The 16,567-nt window shown below is 55.9% G+C and overlaps 1 protein-coding gene across 5 annotated transcripts in view; it reads right to left on the minus strand.

Moving 5' to 3' along the window:
- PI4KA (phosphatidylinositol 4-kinase alpha) overlaps positions 1-16,567 on the minus strand; it is a 101,568-nt gene that overhangs the window by 11,181 nt on the left and 73,820 nt on the right. For all 5 annotated transcript variants that reach the window (XM_001929569.6, XM_013983179.2, XM_021073459.1 and 2 more), the window contains exons 24-39: positions 15,209-15,279; positions 15,006-15,130; positions 14,324-14,405; positions 14,093-14,176; positions 13,883-13,972; positions 12,118-12,237; positions 10,311-10,403; positions 9,236-9,392; positions 8,960-9,087; positions 4,135-4,293; positions 3,729-3,880; positions 2,267-2,374; positions 1,743-1,870; positions 859-978; positions 694-773; positions 418-611 (exon numbers count right to left, since the gene is read on the minus strand). In XM_001929569.6, the coding sequence (XP_001929604.6) occupies positions 418-611; positions 694-773; positions 859-978; positions 1,743-1,870; positions 2,267-2,374; positions 3,729-3,880; positions 4,135-4,293; positions 8,960-9,087; positions 9,236-9,392; positions 10,311-10,403; positions 12,118-12,237; positions 13,883-13,972; positions 14,093-14,176; positions 14,324-14,405; positions 15,006-15,130; positions 15,209-15,279 (1,891 nt within the window). The remainder of the gene's footprint in view (positions 1-417; positions 612-693; positions 774-858; positions 979-1,742; positions 1,871-2,266; positions 2,375-3,728; positions 3,881-4,134; positions 4,294-8,959; positions 9,088-9,235; positions 9,393-10,310; positions 10,404-12,117; positions 12,238-13,882; positions 13,973-14,092; positions 14,177-14,323; positions 14,406-15,005; positions 15,131-15,208; positions 15,280-16,567) is intronic.

Raw genomic sequence — 16,567 nt, forward strand, 5'->3', positions numbered from 1 at the left:
GTTCCCAGGCTAGGGGTCGAATCGGAGCTGTACTGCCAGCCTACGCCAGAGCCACAGCAACGCGGGATCCGAGCCACGTCTGCAACCTACACCACAGCTCAAGGCAACGCCAGATCATTAACCCACTGAGCAAGGCCAGGGATTGAACCCGCAACCTCATGGTTCCCAGTCAGATTCATTAACCACTGCGCCACGACAGGAACTCTGCCTCTGGGAGTTATTGCAGGCATCTCATTTCTTGCTGGGCCCTGACATCCCCTCCTTAGGCATTGAGCGCTGGTCCCTGGCAGGACAAAGCCCATGGCCACAAAGGGCGAAGGGAACATCAGGGCTAAGATGGTCTTCCTGTCTGTCCCTGGAAGGGATGTGTCACCCTCCTCCCTAAGGCCCTTGTCAGGCAGCCGTGGCCTCACCCACCTGGAGGGCAGCTGCACGGCCAGGTGAGGAGAGATGCTCCAGGCCAGGTTCACATTGTCTTTCCACTGCTTCTCGCTCAGGCTGATGTACTTGGATCTCCAGTTGGCCACGCTGTTTTCTCCGGCCTGGTCCAGCTCCAGCTCTGGGGCTGACAGCGGGTTGTACCATGTGATGAGACGCTCGATCTCGGTGGCCTGGCAAGATGGGACAAACCACCAATGAGCCTCTGTGTGGCCCACGCACCCCCACCCCCACCCCGGTGCCCAGCGGCCTTACCAGCAAGGACAGCAGCAGCGTGCGGCGCTTCATGTAGTACTTGTGCAGCTGGGAGCCCCTGTTGGTCTTCTTAGACATGCCTGGGGACAGGGACAACACAGTGTGTCCCTTGGAGCCTCCGCAACCCAGAAGACCCAAGGGGCCCATCAGCAAAGCCCCACTGACCTGACTTCTTGGAGATGGTGGACATGCCGCTGGACAGCGGGTAGGTGTTGATCCAGCCCTGTGTGGCCTGCTGGCGAGAGCCAACCGCTATGTCCAGGTTGCTCCGGGTGTCCTGATTGTCTGTGGGCACACACGGGACTCTAGAATGAGGTGCTTGGACCTTCCCCACAGACAAGGCAGATGTCCCCTAATGTGGCACTAACTCAAGCAGCTAGGGGCAGATGGTAAGGGCTGCCTGCCCTGCGTGGGAGTACATCCCAGAGCTTACCTAGACAGTCACTGGGCCTGCTTTTCCTTTACCTGGGGGTCAGACTGGCCTGCGGGCAGAGACCTGCGCCTCTCCTAACCTGGGTGGTGACCAGCCCTGTGCTTTAGAGACAGAAGTGAGGCTTCCTCCTGCGGGGTGGCTGCCGGCTCACACTTCAGCACCTCTCCCTGACCCTGACCTCCCTCCACCCTCATGGATACTAGTGAGGTTCTTAACCCGCTGAGCCACAACTGAAACTCCCACCTTCCTACCCACGTCACCTTCAGAAAACTGCTCCTGGTCCCCAACCCCCTGTGTTGGAACTAGCTGCTGCTTAGACTTGCCCTGCCAGGTGACAACAGACTGAGCCTTATCCTTTCTGGCATAGGGGCCACAGCCCATTCTGGGCTGCCAGGGATGCCTGTGAACTGAGATAGCATGGAATGTTATGCCAGGTGGCATCTGCTTGTCTGCTCAGAGCCCTGTCTGTTCAGTGCTGCAGGAGAGGTGGCCAGGCAGGCGTGGGCCTCTGGTGGCTGTGTGCGTGGTCAAGGCCAGAGCTCAGCAGGGCCCCAGGCACCTCTGTCCACCATCACCCCACCCCATGAGCAGCTGTATGGCCCAGAACAAGGCCTACCTGGGGGCACGAGCTGGCTGGCGGTCAGGTACTTCTTATCTGAGAACATGGCAGTCCAGAATTTGATCATTATGCTTATGTCCTCACGCAGCCTCTTTTCTCCTTGTGTAGGGAACTTTGGGGGACAGCTGTGAACAACCAGAGGACGAGGGGTGAGTGCCCAGGTCAGACATGTTAGAGGGCGGTGAGTGGTGGACCGTACTGTCTCCTAAAGACACTGGTTGTCGGAACTGGTCTCCAGCCACCCACATCTTGATGATGCACAGGGGAAGGACCTTCTCATGCCCCCTTCACCAGTGTCCTCAGCTGAACAGTGTGCTCGCAGCTACAGCTGTCCCCCCCCGCCCCCACAAAAGTCCTGGCACAGGGATGTGCAGTCCGTAAGCCACCATTCAAATCACTGGACAGTGACACAGGCACACTGTTCCCTTAAGTCAACTGAGCCGTGGGAAAATGTGGGCACATCTCATAGGGGCTCAGGACATACAAGCCCAGGGCCAGGCTGCAGCCCGCGGTGGCGGTACCTGAAGTAGTCGAAGGCTGTGGAGTAGACCTTCTCACGGAGCACATTGCGGACAGTGGCATTAGGAAGCACGTCGGCATGCAGGAGGGCCAGCCCGAGGGTCAGCAGCCTAGGAGACAGGGCCGGCTCAGTGCATGACCTTTCCTGCAAACACAGCTCTGGGATACTAGAGACCAGTGGCAGAGCCTGCTGTCAGGGCTGTGGCATTAGATGGGTGGTTACTGGTTACAGTTTACTGTACCAGACGTCTTAGGCATATTTTTGTCTTTTTAGGGCTGCACCAATGGCATATGGAGGTTCCCAAGCTAGGAGTTGAATCGGAGCTGCAGATCCAAGCCACATTTGCCACCTGTGCTACAGCTCGTGGCAACACTGGATCCTTAATCCACTGAGTGAGGCCAGGGATCAAACCAGCCTCGTCATGGACACTAGCTGGGTTCGTTACCACTGAGGCGCAACGGCAACTCCTAAACCTTGACTTTTGTTGGGGGAAAAACAAACGTGTGTGAGAATCTGCCTTGGCCAGAAGCTTCAGTTATCACAAACTTTGCAAACCGCTCCCTGAAGCGCTGTCACCTACAGGCAGACTGTTTGATCCAGGGTTGGGTTTCTGCCAGGTCCAGGCTCCCTTATAAGCATCTTTAGCCGCACTGTCAAGAGCTGAAATGTCCATCCCCATGGCTGTGACAGTCCAGTGTGGGTCCTTTTCTGCTTAACCCATTCTTGTCACATTTTGTCTAAGTTTAACTCTGTGATAAATTGGAAATTAGGAAAAAAGAGAACTAGCACATTTCCAGTGGTTTGAGGATCATGGCCCATGGGGGCACCGGGGGCTCCAGGAACATTTTGGAGCTCAGGCAGGGAAGCCAGCAGGAAGGGGCATAGGCAGGGTGTGGCATCCCCGGCCCTCCTTCCATTGGAACCCTCCTCATGGGAGGCCAGCCCCACCTGCTGTGTCTGCAGTGTCTCTGACAGCTGCACCTGGTTTGAGGCCCTGGGCCACATGTCTCCTCCCCTGGTGTGGCTGATGGTTTGCACAGGGCTTGGCGTGCAGACCAAGGCATGGTTGGACATTTTCCATATGTCTTGGTGGGTAGTGTGCCCTAGCCATAGTCACTATCAGCCCCAGGCCTGCGCTGTCACATCAGGCTCTGTCACACGGCTGGCCACTTTTCACTCTCCACAGTGTCACCTGAATTCTTTTGCCACTGCCCTCCCCCAACTGATCTACAAAGGCTGCCAACGTTTGGTCGGCCAGGCCGCTTATTGAAGCCTCCCTGCACACTCCCTGGTGTGGACAGCACGCTGCCTCATGTCCCCAGCCCCGAGAGGCATGGTGACCCAGGTCATTGCATGCAGATGCCCTTCCCAGGGCCCTGTAGGTCCTGGGGAGCAAGGTGTCTGGTGAACAAATGACCAACCACGGGGAACCCTGGTGGACAGCCCCAAGGGGTGGCTCTCACTTGAATCGGGGCCCGATGGCCGCCACATGCCGGTTCATGCTCCCTGTGGCACCCCCGATGCTCAGGGACATGGAGCGCTGCAGCAGGCTGGAGAAGATCTCCACTTGGTCAGAGCTGCAATACTTGGCGATCTCGAACCGCTGCACCAAGAACTGAGGAGAAGGGACACACTACTTGTGGGGCTGGCTGTCTACCTGCAAGCCACCGGTGGCTGAGGGCCCTGGGCCCACAGGAAGACAGGATGGGTGAGGGGTGCGGGGTTCTGCAGGCAGCGGGATAGGACATCAGGGCTTGGGAGAGAGGGATAGCTACTACCCCCCACATCAGAAGCCTTAAACCTGGAGCCCAGGGAACCCCCACCCAAGCTGGAGCAAGCAGAGTCCAGGGGAACCTAGGAGGCCCATACATCAATCCAGATGTAGTGAGGGGTCACTTCGGGGGCACAGGGTTTGGGCTGACTCGCTTCCGATGCTGCCAGGGGGTCTGCTTCCTTTATCTCCGCAGAAAACAGTCCGAACTTCTGCTCCACTGTCATCTGCCAGGCCCCTGCCATCTCCCGCATGAACTGCAAGGACACAACGGTTAGCTTTCCACCAAGCTCAGAGGGGTTGCTAGGTTTTCACTTTTAATTAAGAAAGGAATATATGCTCACGAAACAAAATTAGAAAACTGAGGTATGAATGAAAATGATCACCTAAGATCTTCTGATGACCCCACTGCTCAGCTCCTTTCTATCAAAAGCCCACTCTGGCCCCCAGCCAGGCCTCATGTCCTGCTTTGTGGTGTGGCAGGCCTATCACGGGCACCACAGGCCTGGAAACCACCCACAGGGAGGCTGCCTGCTCAGGGCCTTCAGGCTGGCAGGGCAGTTCCTCCTCCCCACACGGACACTACACACCACCTTCATGCCACCTTCATCCTGGGGAGCAGCCTTTGTTGGCCTGACAATACCTGGGACTCCTTCCAGGGAGTCTGGAGCCCCTGCAGAGGGGATGGCTGGGCGGCCAGGCTCAGGGACCCTGGCCCAGGCCTCTGAGCTGTGTGAGTTGAGGCGGGGGGGGGGGGGGGCTGAGGTAGGAGAGAGGGCAGGTGGTGCTCACCTTTGCCCTCTGCCCCCCTTCCTGCCTGGAGGCACAGAAGCCACTGCAGGCCTGAGAAGAGGACAAAGTCCATATGCAGACAGGAGGCCATCCTGACACCAAACGTGAATGGTGTGTTAGAGGCTGAGGGAGCTGCCCATTGCCTATTCCCCAACCTGGTCACCACCTTGACCAGGGCCTGAGCCCTCGCTCTGGGAAAGAGCACAAACAAATGCCCATGTCCATGCCCAGGAACAGACCTTCAAACTAGACAGCGGACTCTGCTGGGGGCAAACCATTTCAGGCAGGCTGGGAGGACTGGTGCGAAGGGCATAGCTCTGACCAGCCCAGGAACTTCATCCGAAGAGGGCCCTGCTGGGAGGGGACCAGCGCCCACAGCCTAAAGCAGGAGCCTGCTGGGGCCATGGCAGGGGCAGCAAGAGGGCAGGGGTCTTGCAGGTCACAGGGACTGCCTGCCACTGGTCTGCATAAGCTTGGACAGCCGGGGCAGGTCTGGGCGCAAGAGGGACCTGCTCTGACCAGGTTTCCCAGCTTCCTGTGTGTGTGTGGAGAGGGTCCCAGCATTCCCTCTCACTCCAGGGTGGAGGGTGGAGGATGGAGGCGGGGCTGGCAGTGGGGATGCTGGGAGATGGGTAGACTGAATATACTTTAAGGTAGAAGGTACAGGATTCTCTAAGAATCCTGGGGGCAGAGATAGCCATGAGGACCTTGTCTGGGTATTTTCAGAGGCTGGGGGGCAGGTGGAGGCCAGGCTGTGTCTATTCACTCGTTTTGGGTCACGGACTTGAGCTTTGTACCAGGGGATCAGAGCTTCTTCCCAACCCAGCAGAACTAAGGTCCAGACCCTTGTGCTGGACGTGATCAGTAAGGCTGCTTGTGCTTTACCTCCCCACGGATGCAAAAGCCATCAGGATGCTGTCAGCGGTTAGCAACTGCCTCTGAATTTGGAGCTGTGGGTGCTTTTGGTTTTTTCATTGTACTCATACCTTCCAACTTCTCCATAACTAGCACTTGCTGCCATGCAATAGAAACAACTGAAAATCGGAATCCACAGATGCCAGAAGTAGAAGTGGCACGGCTCCCACTTATGGGTATGAGGCGTGTCTGGGCCTAGACAGCACATCCTTGCACAGGCCAGGCGGCAGCAGAGGAGCCCCTGGGCCCTCAGTCCTGAGCCAAGAGTGGCAGGAGCTGGATGACACACAGCCCCCACGTGTCTGCTGGGTGTCAGGGAGGGTGGGGAAGAGACACACACCCTGGAAGCCATGTGCCCGGAAGCACAGTGGGAACAGGCCTGACAAAGGCCAAGGCCTCAAGGCAGCCAAGTTGCTGGTGATGGCAGGGGCAAGGGACAGACTGCGGTCTGAAAGACCCCAAATGAAATAGCAAATCCTTCCGTGAGCCCTGAGTGTGGAGTATAAGCAGGAAGAATCCACCATCCTTGCCAAGACTAGCCCCTGAGGGTATGCCCTTCACTCCAGGCACTAGACATAAGAAGGACCCCTACTCCCCAGGAAAAGAAGACACAGAGCCCCCGAGTCTCCATACTCAGTGTTAAGCCATGGTCACAAGCTTTAACAGCAGTAGAATCGACCCACAGATGACCCTGATTCTAGAACTAACCCAGACAAGGATATTACTTTATTTATTTTATTTCTTTTTAGGGCCATACCCATGGCATATGGAAGTTCCCAGGCTAGGGGTTGAGTCAGAGCTATAGCTGCCAGCCTATACCACACACAGCCACAGCAACTAGGCATCTGAGCCATGTCTGCAACCCACACCACAGTCCAGGGCAGTGCCAGATCCTCAACCCACTGAGCAAGGCTAGAGATCAAACCCACATCTTCAGGGACACTAGTTGGATTTGTTTCTGCTGAGCCACGACGGGAACTCCCCAGACAAGGATCTTAAAGTGATTCTTACAAACATGCTCAAAGATCTATAGGAAAAAATAAAAGAACAGGCAAAGATACAGAGATTCTCAGCCAAGAAATACAAAACATAAAAAAGAAAAACCATAAATCTGAGAATTGTGACATCTGAAATGAAATACATTAAACATGGTTTAACAGCAGAGTGAATAAGGCAGGAGAAGATACCAGGGAACTGGAAGACAAGCAAATTAAAATGAATACAAATGAGAGAAAATGAAAATGACCAAAGGGAACATTGATGATCCTGGGACAAGACCACTCTCACAGTGTCAGCAACACAAGTGTCCCTGGAGCCCAGATGAAAAGAAAGGTCTGGAGTTCCCGTCGTGGCGCAGCGGTTAACGAATCCGACTAGGAACCATGAGGTTGCGGGTTCGATCCCTACCCCTGCTCAGTGGGTTAACGATCCCGCGTTGCCGTGAGCTGTGGTGTAGGTTGCAGACGCAGCTCGGATCCCGAGTTGCTGTGGCTGTGGTGTAGGCTGGCGGCTACAGCTCCGATTAGACCCCTGGCCTGGGAATCTCCATATGCCATGGGAATGGCCCAAAAAAATAGCAAAAAGACAAAAAAAAAAAAAAAAAAAAAAAAAAAAAAAGAAGAAGAAGAAAGGTCAAACAGAGTGAAAAATATATTTAATGAAATACTGGCCTGAAATTTTCTAAGTCTGAAGAAAAGGCCGAAATCTCTAAATTTAAGTTCAAGGAATCCCACACGAAATATGTAGAAAACCACACACCCAGGCATGTCTATCAAACTATTAAAAGACTAACATCCTCAAAGTCAGTGAAAGGAAAAAACAAAACAAAACCACCACCAAATAAGAGCTCATACTGAGAAATGATGCAAGCTTGCAGATTTCATCACGTGTCAAAAGCAACGAAAGAACAAAACTGTCAACGTGGGATTGCAGACCCAGGAGAAACACCCACAGCATAAGCTGAAGGAAGGCATATGGGGCTGAGGGTCTATGCCTTAAAAAATTGATTTCTCTGAAAGGCTTTTGCATTTTAGAACAGAGACAGGACCAGTACAAGGTAACCCGTGTGGGAGGAAAACAGATGAAGATGAGAGACTACAGGATCCTGTTGCACTTGACTACGGAGCCCCACAATGATGGCAGCTGCACCGCTGCAGGCGCTCAAGCTCCTGTGCCAGCACTGCTCCTGCCCTGAGGGACCAGCTTGTCTGTCCTCACAGACTCTGCGCAGAGCCTGTCATCACCCGTCACAGAGGGGAACATGCCCTGGAGTTGGAGCAGTGGGTGCGTCCAGCAGAGCCGGCCTGGCCAAGCCTGGCGCCCACCCTATTCCACACAGAAGGGGTCCAGGAGCTACTGGCAAGTCCAGGGCCCAGCTCTTCCCTCCTGGGAAGCAGGTTAAGTGCCTCTCCCTGACTCAGTCCCTCCACAGAGGCCCACCAGACCACACATTGCTGGATGCAAACTCCATGCAGTGGTAATGTGCCAGGCAAATGTGAGGCCCATGCTTGGAAGTTATCCCGTTTCCCTTGGGGCCAGAAACACAAAACACCCCTTTTGAGGAGTTCCCATTGTGGCTCAGTGGGTTAAGAACCCAACTAGTGTCCATGAAGATGGTTTGATCCCTGGCCTCACTCAATGGGTTAAGAATCTGGTGTTTCTGTGGCTGTGGCGTAAGCCGACAGCTGCAGCTCTGATTTGACTCCTAGCCTAGGAACTTCCATATACTGTGGGTGCAGTACTAAAAAAGAAAAGAAAAAACACCCAACCCAACACCTCCTTTGACCACTTATCTCAACTTATCTTAAAAACATGTAAGAAAACAGAGGAAAAAACACGTCAAATTCTGTTACCAGGAAAATTATTGGGGTCTTTGAAAAAGAAATCTGTTCATAAGCGTTCATCCCATCAGCTGATCTTCCCATCTGACCTCCCCTACCGCAGCTGCCAACCCTCCAGGACTCAGGTCTCAATCTTGGAGAAAGGGCTCCCCCTGCTGGGCTTTGGAAAAATAACAGCTTCAGACACCACTGGGTCCTTTAGCTAATGTTCCCTCTAGTCACTGAGACAGCCCTGTGGTCAGGTATCAATGTCACAGTCTTACATGTGAGGCCTGATGGATGAGGGGCTGGCACGGGATCTCCACACTTGTCAGCTGAGAGGCCCGGCCTGGCTCTCTACCTCTCCCCCCTCGGCCGACTGCGGCCGGCGTCTTACCGGCACCTCCACTCCGTTCTTGCCGGCCAGCAGCCACTCCCAGCAGGCCAGTGCAGCCTCCATGCCGTGCTCATTGAACATGCGCAGGGGACCCCAGCACAGGTGGTGCAGGAGCTGTGGGTCGCAGTCTGGAACCAAACACACTGCTCAGAGGCCCCACATGGCTGGCAGGACGGCCGACAACAGCCGGGTCAGCACTGGCCTGATTTTCTTCCACCCTCCACAGCCAGGGCTCAGTTTGCTGGGAGGCAGAGGTGCTGCCACCTTGGGCATTACCTTTGCTGCTGATGAGCATGGCTGTCAGCTTGAACATGGCTTGTGTATAACGCTGAGGGTCACCCGTGTCCAACGCCAAGTTCAGCTCCTGGACCATCATCTTGTTCAGGTCAGATGTCTGGCCGGTGGCGTCTGAGAACCGGATCATCCCATATACCTGTGGGAGGTGCTGTCAGCAGAGGCGCACGCAGTCTGGTGCCCCACAGAGAGTGACAGCTTGCCTGGGTGATGCTGCCCTGTGCACAGCCTCCCCAGAACATCTCTATAAGCATGGTGACTGTCCACACAGCTCTGACAGCCCCTGAGGGCAGGGGCTTGGCCCCATCATCTGTATTCCAGTCCTGAGCACAAGCTGGGCTGTGTGCATGTGGCCTGAACAAATACAGTTCTTTAAACAGTATTGGCCTCACTCTTCTAAGTCAGACATTATTTTCACTCCTTCTAAAACCCAAACCTACTCCCTACAGACAGACAGGGTATCTGAAATGGGTGGAACAGACTCCAGAGCAATTCCAAGAACCTGGGAGCGAGGGGTCAGCAGCCACTGAGTGGAGCATGGGTCCCACCTACCAGGGCTCCTGCGAGAGTGACCGCTGGAACAAGCAGGTCACAGGGCCTCAAGGAGACACGCCCCACTCACAATGGGAAAGGGGCTCTCAGGGACCTGTAAAGTGGTGTGGCCAGCTTCCATATTTTACAGATGAAGAAACCAAGGCTGAGAAGGATAAGCCATGGGTAGGTGGACAAAAACTCTGTGGTGGTCAGATGTGGCCCCACTCATGCTCTGCCTGTGTGGCTCAGGCAAGTTGCTTATTCCCTGAGCCTCGGTTTCTTTATATGTAAAACTGGACTAAGGGCACATCACCCCTAGCTAATAAGGCATAGCTACCACTTAAGGCAGAGAGAAAAAAAGCTCCCGTGTGGTCAGAGGTGGGGAGTAACATCACAAGTGCTCCCAACAAACTGGGTCCCAATCCCCCTAAAGTGAATGAGTCCATACCACCCAGACCCTTCAGCCACCTCCACTGGGAAGCAGAGGACACTCAAAAGGCCTGACCAGCCAGCAAGAAGGTACCTCGCCCGCGTAGCGGTTGCGCAGGTTGAGGGCTGCCATGAAGCTGGAGTAGTCCTTCTTCACGCAGGCTGGCCGCTCCGTGAGCTGGGTTGCCTGCAGACAGAGCCCCAAGTCACCACCCCTCCAGGCCAGGAAGGACCCGGGGTTGTTAAAAGTCTCTTAGATATTGAAAATCTCCAGCGTATACAAATTAAAATGAAACACTTCTAAACACCCTCTGAGGTCTGATATGTCACATGGAGAAAAGATTTTAAAACTTTTGCCCTGAAACTTTTCTCAGTGATATACACTGTGACGGGACAGAGAACGGGGAAGGTGGCCAAGGTGAGTGCAGTGGCTGGCGAGGCTCAGACACACCACTGCAGCCCATGGGAGGGACGTGCGGATCATATGCCCCCACTCCTCCACCTCAGTCTTGCCATGGGGCCTCCAGCCCCTCTAGGACTCCTCCAGTCTAGGTGGCTCCCGTTCCCACCACTGGCTGGACCCACCCAGCATCACCAAGGGCCACCTCCCATGTGTCTCTCCAGCACTGTTCACTATACAAGTGCAGCTGGTCATCACACATGAATTTGACTGTGGATGACAGATTCTCAATTGCTAGGGTTTTGAGCAACTTTCTATTTTGGGGTATGGTGTGTGGGGTAAGAGGGTCGGGGGAGAAATATAAACTGAACAAAATCACATGGTTTTGTCATAAAAATTTTAACCTGATTCACTTTAAACAAGGTGACATAAAACTATGTTTTCTAGACAGCGCGGCCTGGAGCAGGCCTGTGTGGGGACCTGGCCCTTCCACTCGCCGCCTCTGAGGCTCAGCGTGCTCCCCGAAGTGGGGACACGTGACCCTTCTGCATGCTGAGTGGCCCCCATGGTGTCGGCACAGCCTCAGACAGCAGATAACAGGGGACCAGGGCAGCCAGCACCCCCCCACCTCAGCCACCTCCGCAGCCTACCATACTGAGAACAGCCTGGCAGGGCTTTCCTGACTGTTCCCGGGAAGTGGGCTTGCTGACTGAATCAGCCCAGCCTGCTCTCCTTTGGGGGGAGAGGTCGCCTGGACCCCCAGGCTCCACACCATCTGCAGACGGGGGCTCCTTGGTCAGGGCCTCCTGGCAACCAGCAACCAGAACACATGATAAAAAGGGTCCTTCCCTCCTGAATGACAAAACAGGGAAAAACCGAACCTGAATCTAAATCTCTGTGGGAAAACCTGAGATCTTTCAGGTAACACTGATCTCTTGCAGGCCTCACCTGAGTCCTGCCCCGGCCCCTGCCTGTATCCTCAGAGACCCAGGGCTCCTCCCTTCCTGTCGGGCACCCAGAGCAGGCAGCACAGAGGTGCACATGGCCTCCTTGGCTTCGATGGGCCAGCAGAGGCCCTGCTCTGGGCCCCGAGGCTGGGAGACCCCAAGAAGCACACCTTCCAGTTGGGCCACTGTGACCAACCTCTGTCCAGCTTTGAGGCAAGGACTCTGGCTCAGAAAGGACCACTTAGCGTACATGTTGCTCCTAAGTGATTCTCAAGCAGGACGAGATGAAGCTAAGGACGTGGTGTGGTTCAGGGCGATGAGGGCAACCAGCTTGTCGTGACTAAAGATCAGGGCTGACCTTGTCCAAGAGGACACTTCCTCATGGACACGCAGAATCCTAAACCCGGTCCCACTAATGGCCCGAGTGTAGCTCGCCATCTGAACACCGCAAGAAAGAGCCTGTTCCAATGAGCAGTGGCCCTCTGAGCCTGGGTCTGTAGGCAGGAAAGCACCCCCAACATGGGGGCCAGGCTTCCGAGAGCTACCGCACATACCCCGAGGGTCGTGTTCTGCTTGTTGTAGCCGGCGAAATGAAGGACACTCTCGGTGGCCATGGCCAGCCCGGTGTGCTGTGACAGCCCTGACACCCAGTTCTGGTGTCTGTTCAGGTACTCCTGGAACAAAGAAATGCTGCTTTACTTTAGAGATACAACCAGCCTCTGTGGAGTCGGTGTGAAGTTGCTGGGACCGCCCTCCTAACCGGCTACCACTTGCATGGGAACCCAGATGCACCCGACCCAGAGCTGCAGGAAATGGCTGCAGCAGATGCCTGGTCTTCCTGTCCCCGTGGTGGACAGAGCCCTGGCCCACCTGCCAACTATGGAAGGGGCAGGGACACCTGACAGAGCCAGGGCTGTGGGGGCTCCTGCAGGTCTGGAAGGACTAGGCAGGAGGCAAGCCCAGGCCAGAGGCGTGCAGGTCTGAAAGGCCTCACGTGCTGGCTATGGAGGTGAGGGGGAACCGTGTAAGTACTCCTCCAAATGCACACATATGCCCACAGACACCTGCACCAGTGGTTCTAAAGCCCCCGACCCACCCATGGCTCCCTGGGGATGGGGACTGGCAGACACCCTGCAGGCTAGTGCACTGTGCAGCACAGAGCATGGTTTGGGGGTGGGGACAGGTGGGTGGGCAGCGAGGGCTGGATGGCAGGTGGGTAGGGGCTCAGACAGGACACGTGGGGTGGGGAGGGAAATGGAAGGCCTAGGGTGACACCAAGGGGTGCCTGGTGCAGGCGTCAAGACTGTCTCAACCCTGTTTTCCACTTTCCTCTTGGGTCAGGCCCTCCCTGCTGACCCATGTGTCCACTGAACCCTTCAGGAGTGGAAGGGGGCTTCCTGCTTTAGACCAAGGCCTCGGAGCTCTTTTCCTGTACATAAACCAGGGAACCAGGGTTAAGATTTACCAGAGCAAGCACAAGGCCCAGCTCTTGCAGTGGCTGGAAGCCTGCCCCTCGGAGCTCTCCATGCTCCTGCTCCATGAGCCTGTGAAGGGCAGCCCTTTGGCATCCTGGCACAGGCTCAGTTTCTGCAGTTTCCTGGAGCTGCTGCTGCACCCTTCCTGGCTCACAGCACAGGCACCACAGAATCAGCTCCAGGCCGACAGGTGTGACTGAGGTCAATTTCACAAGCCCCCCTTGATGCGCCTGCTCCTTTTGAGGCCAGATCTTCTCTAGTTTTTCTTGGCCTCTGATCCCGCCTCCCCCCCTTTTTTAAGCTGCACCCACAGCACGTAGAAGTTCCTGGTTCATAGCAGCAACAACACCAGATCCTTAGTGGCTAGGCCACCAGGGAACCCCTCAAATCCCTACTAAGGGATCCCCTCCATCCATGTACTGTGGCATTTCTGCCATTTCTGCCTGACCATCTCCAATAATGGCTCACCAGCAGCATTTTAATTTACTGCCAGCGTTTCTGTCAGAAAGGACTTGTGTGGTTACAGGTCAGATGGGGCTTGTAGGACAGGAGCCCAACCCCACCTTCGCCATGCAGCTCTCAGCCCCACTGGACTGCAGGGCCTCCAGCCCACCACGCCACTCTCACCCTGCATGCAGCTTCAAGTCCTGCTTGAGGCCTGGCACCTCTCCTGCTGTGGCGGTCACCTCCCCTCCTCGCCCCCGGCAGTATGCTCACCCCTGGGGCTCCTGTCACATCCAGGCACTGGACACAGTGTCCTGTCTGGTCACATGGTGCTGTCTGTATTTCAAGTTTGCTGGAAGGAACTCCCCAAGGTTGCTTTCTGACCGTGTCAAGAAAGTACCTGTAGGTGGGACTTGGTGACAGTGGGTGCCCACTTCATGGCCTCTTGGAGGATCATTTCACAGCGTGCGGCGAAGTCCTTGACAATGCTCTGGAAGAGGGTGTGGCACCATCAGCACCATGGGAGGAGGCCAGCTGCTCACAGTGCTTAGTGACCACCCGGGCTGAACTGACCCCGAGCCTCATGCTGGAGCTCTAGTCCCCAGCCTACCTCTCGGGCCTCATAGGTGTCAGGGACGGTGATGCGATAGGGGGCGTCGGGGATGTCATAGTAAGGCTGGTCCTTGTGAATATCCTGAAAACACACGGGCCCTCTGTCAAACCTGCTCCAAGCACCGCCTCCTTCCCTACTCCACCTGTCCCGTCTGTGACTGGGAAAGGCCAGGGCAGGCACCCCTTCACCACGTATGGGGGCGCGGGCTGGGTGGGCAGGGGCACTCACGGCACTCAGCGACAGTGACAGGGTCTGCAGGATGTCCAGCATGGTCTTCAGCACCGTCCCGCTCCAGAGCAGGTGGGGGAACCTGCACCCAGAGCCTCTCTCAGTGCTCCCTAAAGCCTGCCTCCTGCTGCCTAGCAGGGTCTCCATTATCCTGGTCACACACAGACCAGGCTCCTGCAGGGGCAGGCCTGCCCTTCAGCCCTCCCCCTCTGGCACATCCTAAAGTCTGTCTGCCTTGGCTCCCAGCCCAGCAAGAAGAGTCTGGGAGAAACAGCTTGGGGAGAGGCCTCCCTCTTTCTCTCTCCTCCCTCACCCCTCCTCCCCAGGGGCCTGGAAGACCCCAGGAGGGGTGGGGGGCTCTGGCTGGACTCTGGGCCAGAAAACAGATGGTACATGGGGTGGCCTGAGTGTTCCAGATTGAGCCCAGAGGCCCTGTGGCAGGGAGGGTGGGATTCAGACACAGCGAGGTGACCCCTGGTCAGAAGATATGCCATAAGTGGCATGACAGCTCAGAGCAAGGGGAGGTTCAGGCCACTGACCCGTTATGGCTGACACCCTGTAGGGTTATACGGCCCCTGAGAGCTGTGATGCTGAGCCCACTTTCCCTGTGCTGAGTGCACTCTCCCCTACGTTCAGACGTGCACACACATGCACACATGCAGCATCAGTACATCCAGCTTACTTGTCCACCAGACCAGACAGGTACTTGTCGGCCACCCTGCGAATCCGCTTGTGGATGTGGTTGAAGTTGACCAGCAGGAACTGCGCGTGGCGCTCCAGCTCTTCCTCATTCTCCTTGGTCTTGGCCTGGATTCAGAAGAGACAGGTGGCAGGTGCCGCATGGCCTGGCCCAAAGACGCGCGGTGGTACTCTGACAAGGCTTACTTTATCTGCCATCATGTTCAGGAAGGCGTCGAACACCTTGTCAGCTACAGCAATCACACACTGCATCATCCCTGAAATGGGAGGGTGGGGTGTCAGCAGGCGGGGGCCCACCCACTCCCCAATCTCACTGTGACACTGTTGTGACACGACACTGTCCCGCCTCCCACACTAGTCCCTCTTTTGTCCCAGGCCCCATAGGTACCCAGGCCTCAGCCTGTGCTGACTCCTGGGCTGATATGTCTTCTGGCCTCACTCTTTTTTTTTTTTTTTTGCTTTGGCCTCCTCACTTCTAAGCACAGGCATTTTAGTCTGTGTCCTCATCGAGGCTCATGTGATGCCCGAGCAAGCCAGGATTCCAGGGGAAGTGGCCCCTGTTCCACTGTGTCTTATGGCTGTCACTGGTAGGGCAGCATTCTCTCCCTACTCTACTGTAGAAGCAAGTCCTGGCGTCCAGCCCCCGCTGTGAGGCAGAGGAGGTGGGCAGCACCTCAGGGAACCTGCAAGGCACGACACCTCTGGAGGTGCACACGTGAACACTGGGACCAGGAAGCACCTCAACCCATTGCCCCTGAATCCCTGGCCATCGGTACTGCAGCCACCACTCTGGTTCTCATCAGGATGTCCCATCTTCCTCATCCTCTCTCCTCTTAGCAAGTGGGGTTCCAGAAGGAAGTCTGTCCTCTTTGGGTGCTCTTACTCAGTGGTGGAGTTAGCGTGATCACTGGTTACTCACACGGTTGCTCCTGCAGAGGCTCCTGTGTCCGCAGCATGCCCACATGCCCTTGCTTCTCCCTCCCCTATTGCTCTTCAGTTTTGGTGCCACCCGACACCCTGGCAGCACAAGATGCCCCAGCCTCATCCTGCATTTTCCTGCTCCAGCCCTCTCCAGATGAACCACTTCTTCGTGGAGCCCTGACTCCTTTCACTGGAGGCGGTAATGAGACCACAGTCCGGGTATGGAGTGCTCACTGCCTCTGGGGAACAAGGCAGAGCAACAGCACAGCATGAGCAGCACAGAGCAATGACAGAACCCTGAGGAAGCGCCCACTTGTCTCCAGGTTCATGCAGGCTCCACAGGTAGGTTAGTGAGTGACCGCCACATCGCCAGGAGGGGCTCTGGGAACCCGTGCTGACCCCCCCTCACCAGTCCCACAGGAGCCAGTCTGCACCAACCTCCTGACCATGAGCAGGAGGGCAAAGTGCTCTGCCAGGGCCTCCCGGACAGAGGCCTCATGTGAAGTGGCATCTCACAGTCCCTGGGGTGGTTTTTCAAAAGGTTTCTCCAAGGACTGATTTCTCAACAGAAGAAAAAAATGAATGGCAGCAGAGCACCTGGGGATTAGTTCTGTGTTGGTGAGA

Source organism: Sus scrofa, chromosome 14 (genome assembly GCF_000003025.6).
Source record: "Sus scrofa isolate TJ Tabasco breed Duroc chromosome 14, Sscrofa11.1, whole genome shotgun sequence".
Classification (NCBI taxonomy): Eukaryota; Metazoa; Chordata; class Mammalia; order Artiodactyla; family Suidae; genus Sus; species Sus scrofa.